We start from the raw sequence: 25,626 nt of genomic DNA, 5'->3' as shown, positions 1-25,626 counted from the left end.
TACATTTCATGTCTACATTTTGTTTCTCTTTTAACAATGTGGTTATATAGATTGCTGTAGACACGGAACACACATGATATTTATGTATTCCAAATGATATATATTATTTACCCTCTACAACTCCAGCACTTCACTCCAAGATAAACACTGAGCACTGAGAACGTTCTTTGTGTATTGAGCTGCGCTGGTGGGTGGGGGCATGGGATAGTAGGCTGCTTGCTGTTTGTGCTGATCGACACATTTACAACAGAAAAGATGCTGACGGAGAGGTGTGAACAAATTTAAGGTGGGCTGGGATTACAAGTTTTTCATAGGCTTTGGTAATTCTAGTGTTAAAGGGAGAAGAGACATCTAGTATGATCGGGACCAATGACATGTTGGTAGTTTTAGCAAGCTGTAGCTAGTTGACGACTATTAGTAGAGTCAAATTATCCCCCAGTGCCATTCCACCATCTTGCTTCAAAATGTTTGCGACTTCACAAGGGAGATTATTCCTTTGATGCAATACATGGTGTAGTGCACCATGGAGGTGAATATGAAAAATAATGTGGTATTCCATGTTCACTGATAAGTCCAAACTACTAACAGACTTGTAAGATGGTACCAGTGCTTGTGATCAATCAGCGCAATTCATTGCCCCAAGCCCCATCCACGATAGATCCTGGTTGAATGAAAAGTAAAGACCTTGAAACTACACATAGTCAAAGTTCTTGCAGTGGGAATGCTACAAAAGTTACTGAGTTTTTAAAAACTCCCTGGTTCATGAAAATGTTCCTGCGATGAGAAAGTGCCTCTTATAACAATCCCAGTTGATTATCTTAAGATTCAATTAATAAAGCAGTGTTAATAAATACTGTAATAAATACTTTGTCATTTGAAGAGCCACATTTAAATGCAGGTATCTACTGTAAAGTTGGAATACCATCTAAGCTATAGCTGATAAAATTAAGGAAGCTGATCAAAGAGAGATCACATTGCCTCTTCATATCTGTATTGCACAGAAATCTAGTTTTAAAATGCAGTTATTGATCAATTTGCATTTTCTCAAGCAATGCTTTTGTTCACTCTTAGAAGCCAGAAGAACTAATGTCCATACCTATCATTTTTCTATATAATTTGAAGCACTGCGAGTCAGTCACAAAATTAAAACAAATGCTTATAAGTAGTAGACATTAGATGTGGAATCAGCACAGGAATTGATATAGTTGATTGGAGTGGGTGGAAGAAGGTGGTAAAGTAATAACTGGGCTAAAACAAGCTGAATTTCTCAGTGGCTTCCCTTTACAGTAGCAGCAAAAATGTAATAAAGTTGGTGACCTTAATTCTTCACTAGCCTGGTAATTTTAAGCAATATCTTTCTAGACACAGACTGCATGTAAAACTGCATGTTGGCTGAGGTGTCCACAGTAAGCATTACTGACATTGAAAAGACTTGTTGAAGTTGTAATTATAATATGGAAAAATTGTACTCATTTCCCATTGTCATTGATGAGACACCAGCTTTTGTTTGCTGCAATAGATTCTTATTGGTTTCAGCATTAAACAGGAGTAACTCTGGGATCTCACGTTTAGGAGCTATTAGGTGCATACAATTGTTAACTCTCATGTATAATATATTGTCAATCCCTTCATATTAGGAGTTGACATAGTTGCATTTTTAGATTACCATACCATACCATTTTTATTTGTTAAGCGCTTAAAAACACAGCATTACAACTGACCGAAGCGCTGTACAGTTAAAACAAGCAAGACTAAAAGCAAAATATTAAAAACAAACATTAAGAGAGAATTAAAACAGAGACATTAAAAAACAGGTCAGGGGACCCAATAAAACAGAGAAATAGCAAAAAGCAAGTGGGAATAAGACAGGTTAAGAATTAAAAGCCAATGTGAAGAAGTGAGTTTTTAGGTTTGATTTGAATGTGGTGACTGAAGCGGCCTGCCTAACCACTAAAGGTAAGGAGTTCCAGAGCTTGGGTGCACAGACAGAAAAAGCCCTTTCACCACGAGCTTTAAAACGTGCCTTGGGAACGGTTAGGAGCAGCTGATCTGCGGATCTAAGAACACGAGGGGGATTGTGACGATGGAGCAAGACACTCAAGTAGGCAGGGGCTAGACCATTTAGTGCCTTATAGGTTAAGAGGAGTATCTTAAAATCAATTCTGAAGCTAACCGGCAGCCAGTGTAGGGTTTTTAAAATCGGTGTAATGTGTTGGCTTCTGCTGCTTCCAGTTAAAAGTCTTGCAGCCGCATTTTGAACCAATTGGAGTCTCGAAAGAGTGGCTTTACTAATACCATATAGGCAGGAATTAGAATAGTCGAGCCGGGACGTAATGAATGCATGGATTACTGATTCCAGGAGGTGGTAAGGCAGAATTGGTTTGAGTTTGGCAATTCGCCTGAGATGGAAAAAGCAGGATTTTACTGTGCTGTTGACTTGAGCATCCATTTTCAGGATCATATCCATTTTGATTCCAAGATTGGAAACAGACGAAGTTACTGGAATGGGAAGAAAGTCGAGGTCAAGGGGTAGGGTCTGTTTGCGGTCGGGACTAAAAACAATGACCTCGGTTTTTGAATCGTTCAGGTGAAGGAAGTTTACAGCCAGCCAGTCCTTAATGTCAGATAAGCAGTTGAGAAGAGGTTTAGTGGAGTCAGTTGACTTGAGGGAGAAATAAATTTGGCAGTCATCAGCATATAGGTGATACGAGATTGCATGTTTTCTAAAAATTGCACCTAAAGGCAGGATGTAAATTGAAAAAAGTAGTGGCCCCAAAATGGAACCCTGGGGGACACCACATGGGAGTGGGACTGATTCAGATGAAAAATCATCTAGCATGACTCTAAGAGTCCTGTTGCAGAAATATGACCTGAACCAGTCGAGGGCTAAGCCAGATACACCAACCCAGGATTCGAGTCGGGAGATCATGATGTCGTGGTCGATTGTGTCGAAGGCAGCAGATAAATCGAGAAGAACCATAATCACGTAGAGTCCTGAGTCCAATGCCAAAAGGACATCATTTAGGACACGTAAATGCGCGGTTTCTGTGCTGTGTTGGGGCCTAAAGCCTGACTGAAAAAGGTCCATTACCTGATGGTCCTGTAGGTGGTGAATTAATTGCTCATAAACTACTTTTTCAAGTAATTTTGACAGGAAAGGTAGTTTGGAAATTGGACGTAGATTGGAGAAGATGGCAGGGTCAAGATCAGGTTTTTTCACGATTGGATGTACAACTGCGTGTTTGAAAGCACAAGGAACTGTAGCCGAAGATAGACTACTAGTTATGATCTTTAAGACATCATATCGAATCACAGGAAAGACATCTTTCAGCAGTCTGGACGGCACCACATCGTCCGGAGAGCCTGAAGGCTTCATTGAGGCGACGATTTTTTCCAGATGGGGGAGCGAAATGGGTTCAAAGCTAGTGAGGGAGCCGTGTACAGGAACGGCTAAATCAACAGAGCCAGAAGAAGAAATGGAGATCTGGGATCTAATGTTCGTAACCTTATCCAGAAAAAACGTAAGGATCTGATTACAAAGAGCATTGGAGGGAGAAGAGAAAACAGTTGCAGCTGGAGAGAGGACAGCATTCAGATTAGGAAAAGTAATCTACTTTTTTTTATGTAAAATTTTCCTCTTTGTTTGCGTAAGTACTCTATTATCTATTTCTTCATTACTTAACATACAACCTGTAAACATTTCTCACAACATCTCCACACAGTGTTTGCCTGAAGTTCTCTTAGTCAGAAGCAGCTTTTTAAAAATAAATATTGTACCTGGAATAGCCCTGTGCAAACAATAAGGTCATGCACATAGGGAAATCTGAGTAGTACACAAGCGCTGTGCATATGACCAGGATTCTTCTTCATAGCTGACGTCTTCATTTATTCAGCAAAAAACAATTGTCCAATATTTTTCAACCAGGATATACAGTACTCTTCCAACCTTTTGCTTTAGAAGAAGGTTTCCTGCCGTTATACAATTCTACAAACGTTTGTATATTCTGCCTAGTTCTAAACTTGCAGTTCAATTGGTTTGTTGCTTGGAAAAAGACATGAAACTCAGTACGAGTACCTAGGCATTTTTTCTGGTTTTATTAATTTAATTTACAAATAACACTTTTTTAAATTTAGTATTTGTAAAATTGTTTTGTTAATCTTGTTAATGATATCTTTACCTTATTCATGTAATTGCTTTTTATATAATTAAGTTTTCTAGTTTCTTTTTGTTTAGTAATCATTTTCTGTTTTTTTGCATATACTTTATCCTATTTACTCTGTAGCACTTTGGGATTGCTAAAATATAAAGTGCAATATAAATAAAATTTATTATTATTATTATTATTATTATTTGTTTTCCCTTTTACATTGAACATAAGGAGGCATGGACTCCTTACACAGCTTTGTCTGAGACCTATTTGAGCCCCAACTAAGGCATTTTGTTATTATTCACGGCCAACATACTCAGTAAAGGTGCTTAAATACTTCTATTAGGGCTTAAGCCTACATACTCTAAACTAGGGTCTGAGACCTACAAACATTTAAAAGGGAGAGGGGAACTGCCAAACCCTGTTATCAAACAAAATGTTAGTCTTTTAACTTAGGTTTTTCAAGGGAAAAAATTTGTCTGGTTTGTTCTGTCTTTGTTCCAGAGTTGTGTGAATGTTGCTGCAGTAGAGAAGACTATTAATATTCTTCCAAGTAAACGTGTTGCTAAATTGGAAGTGTTTAGTCTTAGTGGAGACAAACCCATTCAGATTATGCACAATGATGAAATCTGTTGGACAGCAGGAGACTCCATCAAAAATGTTATCTTCAAGATGTTTGATGAAGGAGACCGAGAAATTGCAATTACACCTTCCCTGGCTGAAAAGATTAAGGTATGTGATCATTTTCCTGTGACTGCATTTATAAAAAAAAAAAAAAAAGATAAAAGGACTTTATGCACAGTGTTTATAATACTGAATGAGTTAAATAAAACCAAAAGTAAAAACAAATAGTATTTCAATATTTAAGATAAAAACAAAGTACTTATGATAAATATTATAGGTAAACCTAGACTCTTTTACCTAATACTTAATACTTTGATTGGTCTTGGTTTTATTTTAATTTATTCATAAGCATTGCATTTGAGTAAAGAGGACCTCAGAGGGCCACCACAGACTTAGAAGTATAATACAGTAATAGTTAAGTAATTAACTATTTACATTTATGTACCACTTTGGTAACCTTCTCAAAGCAATTTACATAGACCATGAGGAATCACTTCAGATACCACCAAAATGTTGTGTCCACCTGGATGATGCTGAAGCAGCAATACATGCTCCAGTATGCACACCACTCATTAGCTCTTTAGGTTTTATACTTCACATGACTCATGCACCTTTGGAAGCTACTGCAGCGCAAGCAGTGTACTATTTATACTTGGACATGTACTTTATGTAAATCTGGAGGGTTCCACCAGGTGGCAATGCGAGATATCATCATGGTGTGAAAATGTTTGGCTTTGCTGTGTTGTGAAATGCTTGAAACATCCATTAAATTACCAGGATACCTTGCCACAATATCTCTGAAAGGATGGATATTTGATGATTATATCCATCAATCCAGGCAAGCGCCAATTCCAGCTAGTATCGAGCGTGAGGAAGAAACAATCCATGGACGAGGCATCCGCTCATTGCATTGTGAATACAAACACACACATACACTAGTGTCATTTTACCATCACCAAATCCCCAAACCTGCATGTCCTTGGAAGGAAACTGGAGCACACTATTTAAATCCATCAGGAAAACATGCAAACACCAGGCAGGGAACGCCAGGGACGTGACTCCCTGCAAGGCTGCAGTGCTACCACTCCACCACCGTGCCACCCCATCATGTGTAATTATTAAGAGTATTAAATCGTTAACTTCATTTAAATAATTATCTGTGAAATGTAACATACGTGCTTTAACACATCATGAAAGTGTATCAAGTAGAAATCTAAGGATTCTAAATGTGCAGAGAGCTGGAATATTTTTTTTATATGTGGCTCAAACATTCTGATTTTGCAAAGGTGCGACAAAAAAAAAATGGAATGTATTGTCTACCATGGGTGTCAAACTCCAGTCCTGGAGGGCTGCATGGGCTGCAGGTTTTCATTCTAACCATCTTCTTCATTAGTGACCAGTTTTTGCTGCTAATTAACTTCTTTTGCCTTAGTTTTAATTTGCATGAATCAGGCTCCTTAGTTGTCTCTTTTTCTTTAATTAGCAGCCAAACAATAATGAGACACAAAACAAGCTGCCACATGACCAGCTGTGCCAATCACACAATATCTGAAAATAAAGGTGATGGTCTCGGTAAGGTTGAACTCTCAGGTCACCAAAATATTTTGAAGATGTTCTTAGATAAAACAGAAAAATCAACAGTTTTGGAAATGTCTGCTGTGGCAGAATAAGAGCAGCAACAAGCCATAGAATTAAATAACGAGTTTAATTAACAGCAAGAAGCAGCTTCTCATTAAGAGATTGGTTGGAGTGAAATTGGTTGGAGTTTAAATTCTCAGTTTAGCTGGTCATCTGTTGGCTCGTTTCACATCTCATTTCTGTTTGGCTGCCATTTAATGAAGAAAGGAATAAATTCAGAGGACTGAATCCTTAAAAACAAGGCTATTAAAATGAAAGAGAAAGAAGTTAATTAGCAGTGAAAATTAGTCACTGATTAGGAAAAGGGTTAGAATGAAAACCTGCAGCTACTGCGACCCTCCAGGCCTGGAGTTCGACACCCCTGGTCTGTACGATGGGGAATATGCAGTGCTTGTATTGGATATGTGAGAAATACATTAAGAAAACCAACACAAATAGATTTGTATGTCAGCATGTAAGTTTGATGATTTGCTTCACCACATCGAACCATTCATCAAACATTGATCCTGTAAGATCTGTAAAGTGGCTCACTGTCATGTTGATAGGAAACAAAGACTCTGATGTCACTTGAACACACTGTGCCCCCCGATTTTTTTGCTGGTACTGCAACTCATGCACGAGTCACATTAATTTCTGAGAATGTGCACAGAGGACACATCAAATGAATGCTGGAAATGTGTGGCAGCTATGATGTGTACGCATTTCGAATGTGAAGTATTAACCGGCCCTTTGGTGGTGAAGGGGTGAGAGAAATTGTTAAGAATAAGGGACAGGGAATGATTAGGGGACCAGATTGACTAGGCTGTGGTGGGCATTTCAGCCAGGACATTGGGAAATACCCTGATCTTTTAAGATGCCTAGGATGACCACGGAGAGTCAAGACCTTGGTTTAATGTTTCTTCTGAATGACTGAAATGGGGCATTTGTATCCACACACAGACCACAAGGTAAGTCCCTCTTTTTAATACTTTTAAAATACCAGGTTTCCATATCTGCAAGTTACACAGTTCTATCCTGTAGTAAGAATTTAGTGAAATTATAAATAGTATAGCTAAACTCATTGTCATTTTTAATGCCAGTTTGTTTTTTTTTAATTTTTTCCTTAGGTTAACTGGACCCCCAAAATTAAAAAGGATCTCCTACTTCAAGGATCACTTCCAGACATAAAAGTTTCCACATCGGTGAAGGATGTTCGTTACTGCCAGGTTTCATTTCAAGATGATCATGTTTCTTTGGAGAGTGATTTTACTGTGAAGTATGTATTAAACAATTATTCATTGTAATGAATATTTTTTAAATAAATTATTAAAAAATACAATTTTTACTGTTCTTGGTTTTAGGCCACTTCCAGATGAGCCTAAATATTTGAAGTCTTCTTTAAAAGGTGTCAGCATTATTAAAATGGGTGAAGAGTTGAAGGGTGAAATTTGTAAGTATATTAACAATTTTTTACTAAAGTAGTGCCTTTATATGAATAAAACCTAATACTATATTAAACATTGTTTATAGAGCAAGGGTTACATAATTCTGAAATAGTATGGACATAAATTCAGATGTTGCACCTGTACATGTATGTTTCACTTAAATCAGCTTAATTAAACATGTCCGGAATGAGCAAAAAACAAAATTACAATGGAATGGAGCCAGTAATGTGATTAAACTTTCATGTATACACAAAGCTTTCTCTTGTTCATGAGCAATAAGAAGTTACTAAATTTTGTGTGCACTCTATTGATGAGCATGGGAAACTTCTTTCTTTTTGTCTCATGTCACTTTAGGGTCTCTGACAATGGTTTAATACTCGATCAAACAAATAATAATAACTTCAATATCAATCCTGGAAAAATAATTAAAAATCGAAATGCACAGGTAAATTAAAACACCATAAAGAACAAGAAAAAAAGACGAAAAACATGAGCAGAAAAGAACCATCTAACCATCTAAATTTGTGAATATAATAGAACATATACAGTGCATCCGGAAAGTATTCATAGCACATCACTTTTTCCACATTTTGTTATGTTACAGCCTTAATCCAAAATGGAATAAATTCATTTTTTCCTCAGAATTCTACACACAACACCCCCTAATGACAACATGAAAAAAGTTTACTTGAGATTTTTGCAAATTTATTAAAAATAAAAAAATTGAGAAAGCACATGTACATAAGTATTCACAGCCTTTGTACAATATGTTTTGATGCACCTTTGGCAGCAATTACAGCCTGAAGTCTTTTTGAATATGATGCCACAAGCTTGGCACACCTATCCTTGGCCAGTTTCCCCCCATTCCTCATTGCAGCACCTCTCAAGCTCCATCAGGTTGGATGGGAAGCGTCGGTGCATAGCCATTTTAAAATCTCTCCAGAGATGTTCAATCGGATTCAAGTCTGGGCTCTGGCTGGGCCATTCAAGGACATTCACAGAGTTGTCCTGAAGCCACTCCTTTGATATCTTGGCTGTGTGCTTAGGGATGCTGTGATGCTGAGATCTGGGATCTTACATTTTTAATTTTTTAAATTTAAATTTTTAATACATGTCCTCTTAGAGAGAATTAATTTTTTTTCTTATTTGACATTGAATGAGATTGAATCAGCAGCTCTAGTCTGGGTATGCTAAACTGAAGTAATGAGACTTCAACCGGGATTTGAAAGCTTGAGACTGAAGGGGCACCTCTTACAGTAGCATGCAGACCATTCTTCAGTTTAGGGGCTCCTAAAAGCTCGACCTCCCACTGTTGTTTTATTAATCCTTCAAATCATACAAGACTGGCATCTTGAAATCTTAATGTGCATTCTAGTTTATAAGTAGTAAGTTCAGATAATTAAGGCGGACCTTGACCGTTTAAGGCTTTATACATTAAAAGTAGGATTTTGAAATCTTCCCTAAACCTAATTGGGAACCAGTTTAAGGATTTAAGAACTGGAGTTGTGTGCTCTGATTTTCTTGTCCTTGTAATAATTCTTGCAGCAGCATTTTGAATTAACTGTAAGCTTTATAAAGAACAATCTGAACATCCAGTGAACGTCACATTGCAGTAGTCAATCCTACTATAAATAAATGCATGAATTAATTGAATTAATGAGCTCCACACAACTGCTGATATGGTTCTGCCTTTATCCAGAAATGGTTTCATAAGCTTTATGACCTTAGTCTCGTAAAGTCTTTCTCCTGTGAGGTGACTGGGATCCTTTCCTGAATAAGATCAAACACAGTTGCGTAGGGTGCAACAGGAGCTTCCACCTGCATAGAACATCACAAAACATAATCACAAACAGGACTTTGCACAATGCATTGGCAAGCTCTGTAAGCCCTGCTTTTTTTTGAAGGACACGTGTTGGGCAGACTGACTGGCAGGATGACGCTTGATCTGTTGATGCATCCAAACGGTGCTATCTTTCGCCTCTATGCCTGGTGCAGCTGCGTTGTTCTTACATGTGAGTGGACGTTTCTTGCGGGGAGAGCTTCTGTTCTCTTTCTCAGATGTAGAATGCTCATCCTCATCTGAGTTCACCTCTGTTATAGCACATCTTTATTTGAAAACAGCAGTGTCAGATCGGGGGCAGTGTGAACGTGAGAGAATACAACTGAATGGGAAAAAAAAAAAATGCTAACCTTTATAAGTACCATACATTTACGCTGGCTATTACAGACTCAAATCAAATGTATGTTTTTATTGTATAATACTAACAATACAAGCAGCTCACTACTCAAAACGTTAATTCTGGAAAGCGTCCAGGTTCGAACCCGTGACCTATTGATTATAGGTCAGCAGTTCTTACCGATGTACTACCAAAGCAGTCGTTCCAGCGACGTACACTAACCCGATTTCTTTTTCTTCGGTTATATTTGTGAATAAAAGCGCACTTGTTTTGTTATACTTGTACCTTTGTGAAAGTGTTTATTTGATATTTGGACTTCAGTCTTAACACATTATACACTCTTAACACATTATACACTTTGTCATAGATCTTTGTAGACAGAGAACACACATGAAATGCATGTGTTCCAAATAATATATTATTTACCCTGTACAGCTCCAGGTACCTCACTTCCAAATAAACAAGGCTTGAGCTGGGAGAGCTTTTTGCCCATTCTTCGGCAGTGGGGGGGATGGGATAGCAGGCTGTTTGTGCTAATTAACACATTTACATAACAAAAGATGCTGAATGGAGAGGTGCGAAGGGATGAGAAAAGCGCTATATAAATGTAATGAATTATTATTATTATTATTATCATTTAAGGTGGGCCGGGATTATGAGTTATTTCATAGGCTTCAGGGATTCTAGTGTTAATTCAGTAACACAACTAATCAAAGATTAAATCGGAGAAACTTCGTTTAGTCTAAAAGAAGGGTATAACTGGGTGTCATCTTTGTAGGAGTGAAAATTAGTGTTCTATTTTCTAATGATAGATCCCAGTGGAAGCATGTAAAGGTGAAAACAGTAAAGGTCCCAGTACTGAGTCTTGCGGGGCACCATATCTTTCTCTCTCCTGTGTATGATGATGAAGTACTGTCAGCACATTTCTGCACATACTGGAATTAATTTGATAAATAACAAATAAACCAGGCAAGGAAATTGCCCATGAGCCCAATGTCATTTTCCAGTCTGTTTATTAAAATAGAATGGTCAATTGTGTCAAACACCATGCTAAAGTTTAACAGCCTAATTACAGTGGAGTTTCCTTCATCAGAAGATATGAGAATGTCATTAGCAACACACATTAGTTATGTTTCTACTATGACCAGTGTAGAAGCGAGATGGGAATTTCTCAAATAAATTGTGATGAGTATGGTGTGACAGAATCTGATTGGCAACTACTTTTTCAAGTATTTTAGAAAGAGAGGATAAATTTGATTTGGGTCTATAATTATTATGTATTAGTAGGTCTAAGTCTGACTTTTTAAGTAATGGTTTAATGACTGACAATTTCAGTACATCAGGTACTGTGCCATGCAATAATGAACCATCAATGTTAAGAGTAGGTGTTGCAAGAAAATCTGTTGCACTTTTTACTAGTTTTGTTGGAACTGGATCTGGAGAGCAAGTAGTAGGTTTCATTTTAGAAATTAAAGTTAAACTGTTCTGTTACAGGATTAAAATTTCTAAAGTGTAGAAAGCAAGGCGAGATAGGGTCTGTCAAGCTAGTATGCAGTTTGCACTGTGATGCTGAGATCTGGGATCTTACATTTTTAATTTTTTAAATTAAAATTTTTAAATTCTGTACTGCTAATTTCTGGTGGTATTTTCACTGTAGATCTGTATTCCCATTCCCATTTGTTAAATTAGCCACTGTTCTAAACAATACACGAGAATTATTATTGTTATCTATTATTTTAAAATAGTAGTCTGAGCAAGCTTTAAAGAGAGCTTTTTATTTTTTTTTTAACACTCTCTAACCTTGTAATTTGGAAGACCTTCAGCTTTGTTGTTCTCTGTGCTCTAGTTTTCAACACTCTAATTTAAGAGCTTGAGCGTTCTCATTAAACCAGGGAGAGTTTCTATATTGCTTTGATCACTTTTGTTTTAAGGGGAGCCACTGTGCCCAGAGCATCTCTCAAGGTCATATTATAATTTGATGTTTGTTGATCTAAATTGTTTTCCATGTTTACATTTGATGTTAACTGTGTTCTAAATGGTTGTCCAAAATTACACTTGACTTCTTCAAAATTTATAAATAATTTGAGTCAGAATTACAATCTAGATGTCGCACTGTCTGTCTTAATCTGTGAGTGTATTAGGAAGGGCAGAACCAAATAAAATGTAATTAAGTAATGATCAGAAATAGCTTAATTTTAGTGGAGTAATATTTACATTTTTAATTTCAACTTTGTAAGTTATAATTAAGTCTAATGTGTGGTTATGATTGAGTTAGACCTTTGACAATCTGACAAAATCCCACTGAATGTACCAAATAAGTAAAAAATGTACTACATGATCATAATTCATAGCCACATCAGATAAAAGGTTGCCAAATTCAGTCATTAACAATGAATATGGCTCTTGTGGTCTGTAGACTAGCACTATTAATTATGTTGGAATCTGTTTTAATATTTAAAATGAACATCTCAAAGGATGTGAAGTTGACTAAATTTTTAGAAGTGATTTGCATTTTGTCACAATGAATTATTCCAAGGCTACCTCCTTCACCAGAATCTTCTAGATTTATGAAGGAATATGCAAAAAGGTCCTTAACCTGCAATTGCTGAGCGCTTTGAGTAGTGAGAAAAGCGCTATATAAATGCAAAGAATTATTATTATTAATATAGTATCATTTACCAAAACAGCTTTACATCTAAGAGAACGAATGTTTAATAAGCAGCATTTAATACTACATAGTTCTTTCTGAAATGATAATATATTTGTTTTAATTTGAAGAAATTTATTATTACAGTTGCCCCTGGAGGAGGGTCTGGTTTTATTGCTTGGTCTAATTATACACCTTATGTTTAAGGTTTGCATCAAGACTAAATTTATAGGATGCCACACAACAGGTATTATGGGTAGCAACTACAGGAAAGTTACAGGTGGGATAAATAACAGAATGTGATTTAAGATAACAAGACTATGGCCTGTTTGGTGCTTTAATCAATCATCCAGGTAGTTTTACTGCCATATTTTGGGATAATACAAAAGATCCCCTCCAGTTAAGATGAAGACCATCTCACTTGAAAGATCCAGGCCTTTCCCCAAAATCATCCCAACTGTTTGCAAAGACTATGCTTTTATTTGCATACTAGATTTCTAGCCAGCAGTGAAGGGAACACAATCTGCTGTAAATTGTATTCTCTTTTGTTTTGTCTTGGTAGAGTAATATATTACTCTGCTTTCCCCTTTTGTATTATTAATATGTAGCCTTTGTCAGAATGTCTCAAATCTCACAGACTTACCACTATTTATAAGGTATTGTACCATATAACTTCTCCCCACCTTCCCTTCTACATCTATAATCTCAGGCAATTAGGTGTAGTAAAAGACAAGCAGGAGTTAAGTTACACTTGAAATAATGTATTATTGATAATATTCATAAATAACAATATGCAAAGTACCTTTGAATATTGGTAACCATACAACGTGATAAATGGTGATGTGTAGTTTCAGGCGGCACCCAGACTTGTTAGTTACTTAAAATGTCTCTAGTTAAGTCCTCGTTTTTGGTCAGTTTTCTTCAGAACAGGCCTCATGCCTGTCTCAATATGGCTGTCGAGCTGTGCTCTTCATTGTGTTGTCCTTTTCAGTTCATGGTGTCAGATGCTCCTTTTATCAGTTGGTGAGAGAGAGAGAGGTGGGGGGTAAAGCAAGCAAATTTATAGATTTTTTGTCCAACCCCTACAGCCAATGGGGTGTCATGGTACTTAAAGGCTTATGATAACAAGCCAATTCCATACAGCCATACTTCAGACCAATGGGGCAGAGAATACCTTCACTCCTGCCCCCAAAACCATGTGTTAAGGTGAAGTTTGCCAGTTAGGCAGTCTGGCTTTCCTGTGGGGGCTGACTGAGATAATCCTGCAGAGAAACATTTGCCAAACTTGTTTGAGGAACTTCCCCCAACCCTGTCGTAAAATTCACTATCCTGACATAGTCCTAATGAGTAAACATGAATGCTTCTCACTAATGAAATACTAATATTACATTGCTTTGACTAAGTTACAAGTAAAGACATACAAAATATGTATCAACTTGTATGAAAAATTTCACACCACAATACCTTTACAGTAATCCCTCGCTATATCGCGCTTCGCCTTTCGCGGCTTCACTCCATCGCGGATTTTATATGTAAGCATATTTAAATATATATCGCGGATTTTTTGCTGGTTCGCGGATTTCTGAGGACAATGGGTCTTTTAATTTCTGGTACATGCTTCCTCAGTTGGTTTGCTCAGTTGATTTCATACAAGGGACGCTATTGGTGGATGGCAGAGAAGCTACCCAACTTACTTCTCTCTCTCTCTCTCGCGCTGACTCTCTCTGATCCTGACGTAGGGGGTGTGAGCAGGGGGGCTGTTCGCACACCTAGACTATACGGACACTCGTCTAAAAATGCTGAAAGATTATCTTCACGTTGCTACCTTCTGTGTGCAGCTGCTTTGTGAAGCGACATGCTGCAAGGTGCTTCGCATACTTAAAAGCTCAAAGGGCACGTTTTGATTTTTCTCTCTCTCTTTTGATTTCTCTCTCTCTCTCTCTCTCTCTCTCTCCCTGCTCCTGACGGAGGGGGTGTGAGCTGCTGCCTTCAACAGCTTTGTGCCGCGGTGCTTCGCATATTTAAAAGCCAAACAGCCCTATTGATTTGTTTGCTTCACTCCTTTGAAGAGGAAGATATGTTTGCATTCTTTTAATTGTGAGACGGAACTGTCATCTCTGTCTTGTCATGGAGCACAGTTTAAACTTTTGAAAAAGAGACAAATGTTTGTTTGCAGTGTTTGAATAACGTTCCTGTCTCTCTACAACCTCCTGTGTTTCTGCGCAAATCTGTGACCCAAGCATGACAATATAAAAATAACCATATAAACATATGGTTTCTACTTCGCGGATTTTCTTATTTCGCGGGTGGCTCTGGAACGCAACCCCCGCGATGGAGGAAGGATTACTGTATATAATCTTAGTAAGGAGCCAGTGAAGAGATGAAGTTCCTCTATAATACCTCGGATTGCTCTAAATAAATATTGTTAGTGCCAACATGCAGCAATAAGGTAGATACTTCATCGTGGGTAACATGATCCAATTGGGTATCTATGTCACAAATCATCGCCCCTGGAGCCATTCCCCCACTGCCTCAGAACGGGCAAGAAGTTCTCCCAGTTCCTACCTTGATTGATTATATGGGAGTGAGCTAGCCAGAATTGTAAGGAGAAATAATTTGATGTGTGTTTTGTGTCTACAACAATCTATGTTAAAACACATTGTTAAAACAGAAACATGTTTTAGTAATAAACTAGTAAGCCCGCGATTCGCTAGCGAATCTGAAATCCAAGAATGGCAATCAGTTTCTGTTCCGTCCGATATCTGGATGAATGACATATCATGGAAGGGTGGGTGCATCTGGGGAAATGTCATTTAACTACATAAGCATATCTGTAGTAAAGTGGTCTCGTTTTGTGGAGACGTGATTCCGTTGCCTTTGTTGACACCGACTGCTGGCAGAGTTTTGCACAGCAAGTTCAGTTTACAGGTTGTGGTGTTCGTGTGCCAGCCACTGAGTGTGGGAAGCCGCTGGGTTAGAGTCTGTGACCGTTATGTGATCTATATTACTGGCACAGTGGATTAGAGCAAGTGTAGCTCACAGGTTGTGTTGTTTGGGCGCCACGTACTGACTCTGGGAAGCCGCTGCTATTTGGGAAGGCGCTGCGTTTGAGTCTGGGGCGGGCGACACGGCACATCACGTTGTGTTATTTGGGCACCACCTACTGACTCCCGGAAGCCGCGGCGGTTTGGGAAGTCGCTGCGTTTGACTCTGGGGCGGGCCTCACAGCGTTTTGGTACGCCGCTGCGTTTGACTCTGGACTCTGGGGCGGGCGCCAAACTGAATGACCGTTATGTGATCTACATTACTGGCACAGTGGATTAGAGCAAGTCTAGTTTACAGGCGGCGGGCTCGTTGCAGTACGGCAGAGCGCGTGAGTCTGTTGCCTCCGCTGACACCGACTGCTTGAACAGGTTGTGTTGTTTGGGGGCCACCTACTGACTCTGGGAAGCCGCCACGTCTGACTGTGGGGCGAGCGCCACAGCGCAATATGCGCCACGGTGGGAAGCCGCTGCGTGAAGACATATCATGGAAGGTATATGCGGTGGTGTGGATGGTCGCGTCCGGGCGGCTGTACAACCTGGCGTGCACGCTTTACCCCAGGTGTAGTTCACAGGTCGTAGTCTCGTTTCTGTGTTTTCTTTGGTTTGAGCCGTGACTCCTTTCGCCATTGTGTTGTAGGCGCGCGCGTTGTCACAGCCGGTTTGAGCCGTGACTCCTTTCGCAAGTGCGTTGTAGGCGCGTGCGTTGTCACAGCATAGACCTGTGGGGATTCTGTCCGTACTGTAATACAACCTTCGAATTCTCTCGTTTCTTTTTTTGCTCTGTGGCGGGCGGCAGTACGCGTGCGCCTCGATGTGCCCAGCGCTCTGCGTCCATATCCGGTTTACAACCTTGGGATAACAAAAGGTAGACATGAACTGTATAATGTGTGAAGGCTGATGGCCAAATATCAAATAAACACTTTCAGAAAAGGTGCGATACTACAGCTTCAGTGGTGCTATGGTTACAACTACGACTTATAATCCAGCGGTCATGAGTTTGACACCAGCTCCTGGGGCAAATTTACCATTTAGAGTAGTGAGCTGCTCTTATTGTTAATATTATACAATAAAAACATACATTTGACTTGTGTCTGTAACAGCCAGTGTAAATTTATAGTACAGGCAGTCCCCAGGTTATGTATAAGATAGGGACTGTAGGTTTGTACTTAAGTTGAATTTGTATGCAAGTCAGAACAGGTACATTATTTTAATAAATGCTATTGTTGACCGACTGTAACCAAGTGGTCTGCCAATGAATGATGGAGTTTCACCTCTCTCTGGCCCTTTTATTATTTCTACTTTATTTTCAATGGTGATGGTTTTTCTCTTCCTTAGTGTATCACCAGCACTTGCATCAGATTTGTGTTTCAGAGACATTCTTGAAGGGTGAAGACAAAAGGTTAAGATGAGCTCTTCTGCACAGCACTGTACAGCTATCACAGCAGGCAGGCATCCCTCGTCGGCACATCTGGTGTACTGACAAGAGACAACTTCCTGCTACGTACGTAACAGTGCAAGCAGGCTTGCTATTGAGAATGAATGGGAGTAGCGAGGGGCGGTTCACCACCCACCCACCACACAGTCACCTCCACTACAGTATGCAGCCTGCAGCGTGTGTCCGCCCACGGAGAACGAAGACGGTGTGGCCAAAGGCGTGTACTGAATCGCCCACCATCGCCCCCATTTAACAGGCAGCCACCCAAAGCACACTACAATGCTACCCCCCGCCACCCCGTTCAGCCACAACCGGGTCACCGCTTTCAGCATTACTAGCCGCCCACCGAAAACGATTCGGGGGGAGCCGTGTGTAGTGGGCGGGCAGTGAAACGCCCTACACCGCTCCATTCAGCCTGCATCCAGTCAGGAGCAGTAGCTGCGGCGGCGTAGTGGGCGGACAGCGAACCGCCCCATTAAGCCCTCCGTCCTGCACATGAGCAATAGCTGTGGCCCCAGTGGGTCACCGCTCGCTTGCCGCCGGGAGCTGCCATAGGGACACAGGGACACTACACTGTGCGAGCAGCAAAATCACACCCCTCCGGCCACTTCTTGCAGCATCCTCCAGTCAAAGATGACGGAGCGGCAGTTAATGAGGCGTATGCATCACACCTGCGGCCTTGTTCGTAAGTCGTAGGTCGAGTGTCCGTAACCTGGGGACTACCTGTACTTGTAAAAAAATTAGCGTTTTGTTTTTTCACTTTTACTCTCTTAGTCACGATCATGATACAACACCCCCCTGCCCCAGAACTGACGCAGTTACTTTTTATCTGAAACTGGGAATAACTGTAGATGTGAGTGGTGTTTTGAGACCATCGAACTGGAAATTCTCTGATCGGGAGGGATAAAAGCTGACACACAAATGCTGGTGAATCTGCATTCTTCGTATCTCACCGTCACTTGAATTTTTTTTTTATTCAGTTTTATTGAGTGTTCCTGCTCACGCTGAATTAGTATGCACTTTATGGTCCATGATGTCAAAGCTGCACTGACAAAAAACAGAGACACAGGTATATATGATATTTGGAATAACTCACTTTATGACCTGTATAGTACATTTCGGATGTGGCACTGATGCAACATTATTCATATTATTCATATTCATTCGCATAACATCTTGTGCTTGTAATCCGCGACCGCATTTTTTTTTTTTCGATCTTGCCAGTGTCTACTTTTGGGTGCATGGGGTTGTTTCTTTTGTACTCCAGGACATGCAGAGGAAAGAATAGTACAGAGAGGTCAGTTCCATGCTATAGGCAATTATCAAATTCAAATGTTAACAGTTCACACACAACCAAGGGCCGTCCTTTCTATGTTTACGATATGTGTACCTGTTGCAATGTACACACTTCTCTCTGTGCTGTGGTTACTATTACACTGAAGGGGCTGGGGAAGTGGCGGTCTTGGAACAGAAACTTGTCGATTTTGCATCCTCTCTTGCTTTATCCATCGCCTTTTCTTGTAAGAAGCGACGACAAAGCTCCTCTGCAAGGTGGCCATGGTTCTCAGCCGGAAAAGGGTGGAATGCTCTCTCCAGGTTGGGAACACATTACTGCCTCAAGTGCAGGAGTTCAAGTATCTCGGGGTCTTGTTCACCAGTGAGGGAAGAATGGTGCGGCATCCGCAGTAATGCGGGCTTTGCAACGGTCTGTTGTGGTGAAGAGAGAGCTGAGCCAAAAGACGAGGCTGTCGATTTACCAGTCGATCTACGTTCCTACCCTCACCTATGGCCACGAGCTTTGGGTAGTGGCCGAAAGAGCAAGATCGCGGATGCAAGCGGCCGAAATGAGTTTTCTCCACAGGTTGGCTGGACTTTCCCTTAGAGAGAGGGTGAGGAGTTCAGTTATCCGGGAGAGACTTGGAGTAGAGTCACTGCTCCTTTGCATTGAGAGGATTCAGTTGAGGTGGTTCGGGCTTCTGGTCAGGATGTCCCCTGGATGCCTCTCTGGGGGGGGGGGGGGTTCTAGGCATGTCCCACTGGGAGAAGGCCACAGGGCAGACCCAGGACACGCTGGAGGGATTATATCTCCTGGCTGGCCTGGGAACGCCTCGGGTTCCTTCTGGAGGAGGTGGCTGGGGAGTGGGAAGTCTGGGCTTCCCTGCTTAGGCTGCTGCCCCCGCGACTCGACCTTGGATAAGCAGTGGATAGTGGATAATGGTTTCTTTTTGGACAGGTCTCGTATCGTTATGTACTTAGTACATTGAAATTCTTACTTGCACGTCTTACCAACTTACATCATGTTGCCACTCTTCAAAATCATGATAAACAAGAATGCATTAAAATACATATTTTTCTTTAATAGAAAACCCTATTAAGCTTCCCTGAAATATACCACTTACCCTACTTGTTTTGATCTATCTGGAATAATTTATCACAATGTATTTATGAGCTCACTTATTACTATGAATTGGCATAGCACAAAACAAGTTGACAGATTCACATGCCTTTAGAGTTAAATTACCTTTTAGTTCTTTACCATCTCACATATATTTTATTTTTCATGTTTTCTGTTCACGTATAGTCCATTTCACCAGTATTGTGGTTGTATTTTTAAAAAGCAGAATACAGTGCTTTTAGATCATGACATAGTTTTCAAAAATCTGCTTATTCCTTGGAATACGGTTACCAGTAAATTCAAAAATTATAAATTTCTGATGCCTTGTGTACTTAATGCATAAACATTTGCACCTGTTATTGGAATGAAGACAAAAATGCCTCACAAGTTAACTTTAATATCAAATAAAACAAAATGCAAAAAAAATTGAATATAAACATATCTGCTTGACAGTTACAAAGCAACTTTTTCTAAAGTTTATTGAGACACTAACATTTGCAAGGACTTACTAACTTTAATATTTCACTGTTCGTCTTAAATTTATTTGAGAGTGCCTCACAACTAGAGCCTTCTGAGAAATAGCAAATATCAGTCATTTTCTTTCTATAAGCAATAAGAATAAAGCAGCAGTTGCCGTGCTTATATTTTTTTGGAAAATGCTCCTCCTTCCATTCTGTAGAGATTAACTTTCAGATACAGTAGACCGCTGCAAGGTTGTGGTTCAGAGTTCGCGGCCTCAGTCATTTGCGGATTTTTCCATATAACCTATCTAATAATTGTTAGCAGAAACAGCAAATATCCTCCGCAATTTTTATGGCTTTTTTCGTGGAAATACTGTACTGTAGAGAGAACAGGAAGCAATTGTAGAGGAAAACGCAGTTTGGGATGGTGAAAGTAGCCAATAGAATTTGAAACTGCAACTCCCAGCAAGTCCCTGCAGTGTCTCTGATTGGTCTTCTGCTGAGGGTACTGGGGCTGTTGGTGTCAAAGGATGTCAGCGTGGCTTTTAAAAAGGGGGCTGGTGACCAAAAGCAAAAAAAAAAGTTTTTGTAATTTGTGTTTCAAGTTCCTGTCTGTCTGCCTTCTGTTGGGTTACCTGTACTTATTCGTTTTGTCCTGGATCATTTCGTTTTTGGCATCTGGATTGTCTGCCGTATGCCTGTGTACATGAGGACTATAAAGTGGATTCATGGCCATCCTGCAAAGAAAGGAGCGCTCCTGAACCCATCCACCCGTCTTCACCATTTCGAGACCTGGCGGTAGGACTGTAGTTACATTCCCATTCAACGTGCGGATCTCTGGACTATCTATTTTCATCATTTCATTTCATCCGTTGCTGTTTTTCATGAACGTTTTTCATGATTTACTGTGTGTGTTTTGTTTGTGCTTTGTTGTATTTAATGTGTGATTGCCGTAAAGGGAAAAGATGGTATCGTTGTTTTCATTTATTTCATTACATTCTTTGTGGTTTGATTACCGGTTTGCTTTGTTTTTGTCTCTATTTGTGAGTGCCTGCTGGTCGGGCCAAGGCTGGGTGTGTCCCTGGAATATCCACCATAAAAATAAATAAATCGCCGTCGTCTTAGTGACACTAGATAGCTACAACGTTATTCATTTCTCCTTGCTGCTGATTGACTGTGATGCATCTCCAGCTGAGTGTTGTTGTGTTTTCCATTTTGTTCCTCTTAACCCTTAAACCACCACAACTGGCTATAGTCGTTTCCCAGTGCCATTTGCGAGCACGCAGGAGCTGATCACTCAGTGCTGTACATTCATTGAGCAGCCAGCTGTTGACCACTACCAGCCCCTTGTGAGCAGGGGGGCTGAGCGGACCCCTAGAAGACACGGACGATCCTCAAAAAAACCCTCTTAAAAGACGCTGATAGACTACTTTCACGTTGCTTCCTTACTTGCTGGGCTTACTTGCAGCTGCTCTGTCGTGTGATATGCTTCTCCAGCACCTGTCCTTTTTGGCTGATTGCTTTGTTTCTCTTTCCTCCCCCAGACATCCTCTGCTGCTGTTGGGGGTCCCACTTCCATTGTTCTCCCCTATGATGTTTGTCTATTATTTAATCGAGAACTAACTGCATACTGAGCTCGTTTTGCTTCTGAAAGAGACATGTTTGTTTGAAGTGTTTGAATAAAGTTCCTGTCTCTACAATCTCCTGTGTTTCTGTGCAATTCTGTGACACAAGCGTGACACCCTGAAGCGTCACTGTCCCTGGGATTCAGCCGCTGTACTAGACTAGCCTGCCACTGTCAGCGTTTACCTCTGTGTGCTTGAGTACAGCGAGTTCAAGCACAGTTGGCTCGGTGATTTACTGAATTTCATCCATTGCGTCAGTTGCACCTTGTACATATTGTTCTAGTAGTGTTTTTAAATAGTTTTTACAGTTCATTAGCAGTGTGTAAAATGATCATAGTTGCAGTAATTGTGATGCTCTTTGCATGAAAAAAAGTGTTTCATTAAAATTTCAGTTTTTCTTTGTGAATTATGACGTTTACTTAAAGTGCAGCAAAAAAGTATTTGGCATCCAGGGATGCATTAAACCCCAAGTATGTGGCAGTTCAAGATTTAAAGCCCCAAGATGCCGCCGAAAGGCCACGGACCTTCTGAGGCTTCTGGCAATGAAAATGTACTTGCATGAATTACAGTACATATAGCGGTAACATCTGTATTTTACATTCTAGCACTACAGGAGACATAGCAGTACAGTATACAGGTTTACCTTTACATTTTTTATTTTTAGGTAATGTATTCAGCTGAGTTTGAAATTAAATTGAAGTGTTTTGGGGACATATTTAGGGTTTAAACTATAAAAATAACCGTTTTTTTTTTTTTAACCACATCCAAAATTTGCAGTTTTTCACAATTCGCAGGTGCTCTAGGAACGAACTCCCACAAATTTTGGGGGTGTACTGTATTTTAATTTTATTTTTATAAAGATAAAATTTTAGAATATCCAAAATCAAAATATTACACAGTTTGTATTCATTATTTGATGATTTTAGCAAAAGCCTTTTTATATTAACTTCTCTGTTTTCAAAACAAATGGCTAAGAGGCAGTCTGTTGTCACTCTGGGCTACTTAGAGCACCCTTTTCAGGAAGAATTTTGTCCACTTGAGTGTGGATTGGCAAGTTATAATTCTTATGGTATGCTTGTCATTTGAATTCCCTTGTAAGAATGTGACTTGATGTGGCAGATACTTGCGTTTTTCATAATTTTGTGGGCTTGAGCTGGTTTTCCTTTGTTTCTGTTGTGTAGGCAGGATGGTGCACTTCAGGGTTTCTACCTATTCTAAACAGGGAGGAGATAAGTCTCTGATGCTTCCTCAGCTCTCAGTTCTCATTTTTTAACTAATGCGTGGAAGCTCTAAGCTTATTCTGAAGTAGAAGGCAAGGTAAACAATGTGTTTACAAAATTGCAACTATACTTATAATTTTAGATTGCTTATGATTATCACCATTATCTTCTCAAAACTCTGATGTAGCATAAAAAGTGGTCAAAAAAAGACATGCAAAATCGTTAAATTAGTTACCTTTCAAATGACTATTTCTTTGCTGAGATCTGTCTACTCTTTGATTATGTCCCTTAGATTGCCTTTAGTTAGTTGAAAATAGGGTTATCTTAATTGGTTTAGCAGCTTTTTGAAACAAAGACAGATTAACAGCTTGCTTTGTGTCATTTTGCAACATTTTTATTAAGCTAAGATCAAGACTTTGGGTTGGTTGTTTCAAAAATAAAATGTTTAATCTTAGTCTATTCTTCAGTAGATCTAGCTTGCCCAGGGGTCTTTTATTAAAACAGAGAGTCAGGACTTAGGTTTTACGTCTCATCTAAAGGATGGTGCCATTTTTATAGCACAGATGTCTCCATCACCGCAATGGGGCATTGGGATCATTCACACCGCAGTGGAAGTGCCCCGTGCTGGCCTCACCAACACCTTTTCCAGCAGTAATCCAAGCTTTTTTAGATGATCTCTTATCCAGGTACTGACTGGGCCTGATCATGCTTAGCTTCAGGTGGATGTCCTCTTCTGAAGCACAAGTGGTATGAGTAGTTATTTGATAAATTCTATTTTCTTTTAGCATAGTCAGTCTTTTTTTTTTTTCTCCTTTGCAGCTGAAGTAGTATTTTAATAAAGGCGGCTTGAATATTTTTAATTATATCTCACTCTTTTGGGCTTTATGTGTCAAACCACCAGCAATGTAAAACAGAGATTAATTGCATTTCACGATGTGTGGAATGACAGTGTTTGAAAGTTGGGTTTTGTAATGTTATAATAAAAGGAAAATCAGAATTATCACTGTTGTTTTCCATTTGCTTTAATTAGAAGGTCTTAACAATAAACAACAGTTAACGATCTCAGGTTTAAGAGCAAATGGGATAAAAGATGCAAAATGATACTTTCAGAGCATAGGAGAAGTGTTTTGAAAAACTGCTGTTTGTATGTTTGTAGATCAAAGTGCTGGATAATGGGATTAAAAAAATATGTTGTGAAGGACTGACTGTAAGTTTTACTAATGAAGATGACAAGCTAACCATTCAAAATTATGAAAAGGTAGCAGTTAGAAGTGAAGTGCGATAAACAGATCAGTAAAATACTGCAGCTTTGCATAGCAAGACTGGAGTAACCTGATGCCAAAATAATCTGGGTAAAACAAGCAACCATTCTTTGACAATCAAGTGTTAGCTTTTGCCTATGAATAAGATCCTTTTTAAATGAATTTAAATTATATTTGAATAGCGATGTTCAATCTGACAGCCCTAGTGAGAACCATATCTCTCTATTAAATAAAAAATTCCTGGGATGAGACAAGAATTTTTTTCAAGAGATTTTTGTCAAGTCCCGCGAGATGAGACTTTGGCCATTAGATTTTTTCAGGTCACGCCCTCCTCTCAACCATATTCAACCACACACGTGGTACTTTCACCTCTAATTCATGTTAATGCTTTTGTCAGACACAGTTCCTGCTTTCTCAGCTCTTATAAATTTTAAAGTTTTCCTCACTTTAACTTCCCAGTTAAAGAAGACGTATTATGTCCAAATCTTATTGAAGAATTTCATCACAAATGGTTATCAACAGAAAAAATTAGTACACGGGATATCCTAGCACCGAGAAATAAATTAACGGCAAAAATGTCACTCTGTTACACGGCAGATTGGTTAAATGCGTATCAATAGACTATGCTGATCTATGGTGGTGGTGATCGTGAGGAAGATGAAAACATCAATTTACAATATCCCGAAGAATATCTACAACCGTTAATGCCATCTGGTCTTCCACCGGCCGAATTACTGTAGAAAGAAGGATGTATCCAAGAAAGGTAATGTAGTACATCTTCCTTGAATAACATTAGACAACAAAGGAGATCTTGATATGCCATTTGTTTAAAAACATTAACGGTTTCCTGTTAGAATAGCTTTTGCAAAGGCAATTAACAAATCTCAGAGACAAACATTCGAAAAAGTCATTTTATTTAACAGAAAGAAAAGAAATTCAATCACAGGCAATTACACATTGCGTTGTTACGATGAAAGTCCAAACACATAATCAAAATTCAATGTGATATTGATGAGTTTAATTCAAAAAATTGTTTTTACTGAATTTTTACAGTAAAAGTATAAGTTTTAAAAGTATTTGCATGTTAATTTCAAAGCCAAATGGAACAAAATCGAATAACTAATGCAACATGAAACATAATTTACTTTCAAATTATTACGTTTTACTATTTTTTAATATGGTTAATTACTCGCTGTAATGTAAAATAGTTCTATTTTGCATATGTAACAATTCCCATGAAAATAAAAATCTGTTTAAATTGTACACCCGCATCCCCATATGCGAGGGGCAGAACCGCAAAGATGCTATTGCGTAGCTCAGGCCCGGTGGTTGGCGAGCAAAGCCCCCTAGTAGGTTCAAATTTTTCGCCGCCACCTGAGGCGATTAGGGCTTACACCAATTCTTACATCAATTCACAAGTGTCAGTCATTTCGAGATAGCCAGTGCCACTCTTTCAAGCCTTTTTCACTGTAAAACGTTTGTTAATCCAGACCATTATCTTGTGTGTATGAGGGTGTTTCACATAA

General features: G+C 39.3%; 1 protein-coding gene across 1 annotated transcript in view; it reads left to right on the top strand.

Annotated features, from left to right (window-relative positions):
* smchd1 (structural maintenance of chromosomes flexible hinge domain containing 1) overlaps positions 1–25,626 on the top strand; it is a 509,382-nt gene that overhangs the window by 286,277 nt on the left and 197,479 nt on the right. Inside the window, 3 exon segments of the mRNA XM_051928888.1 lie at positions 4,653–4,880; positions 7,517–7,665; positions 7,751–7,839. Of these exon segments, the coding sequence (XP_051784848.1) occupies positions 4,653–4,880; positions 7,517–7,665; positions 7,751–7,839 (466 nt within the window).

The sequence above is a fragment of the Erpetoichthys calabaricus genome, chromosome 6 (assembly GCF_900747795.2).
Source record: "Erpetoichthys calabaricus chromosome 6, fErpCal1.3, whole genome shotgun sequence".
Lineage (NCBI taxonomy): Eukaryota > Metazoa > Chordata > Cladistia > Polypteriformes > Polypteridae > Erpetoichthys > Erpetoichthys calabaricus.
This window is presented reverse-complemented; position numbering and strand designations above follow the sequence as displayed.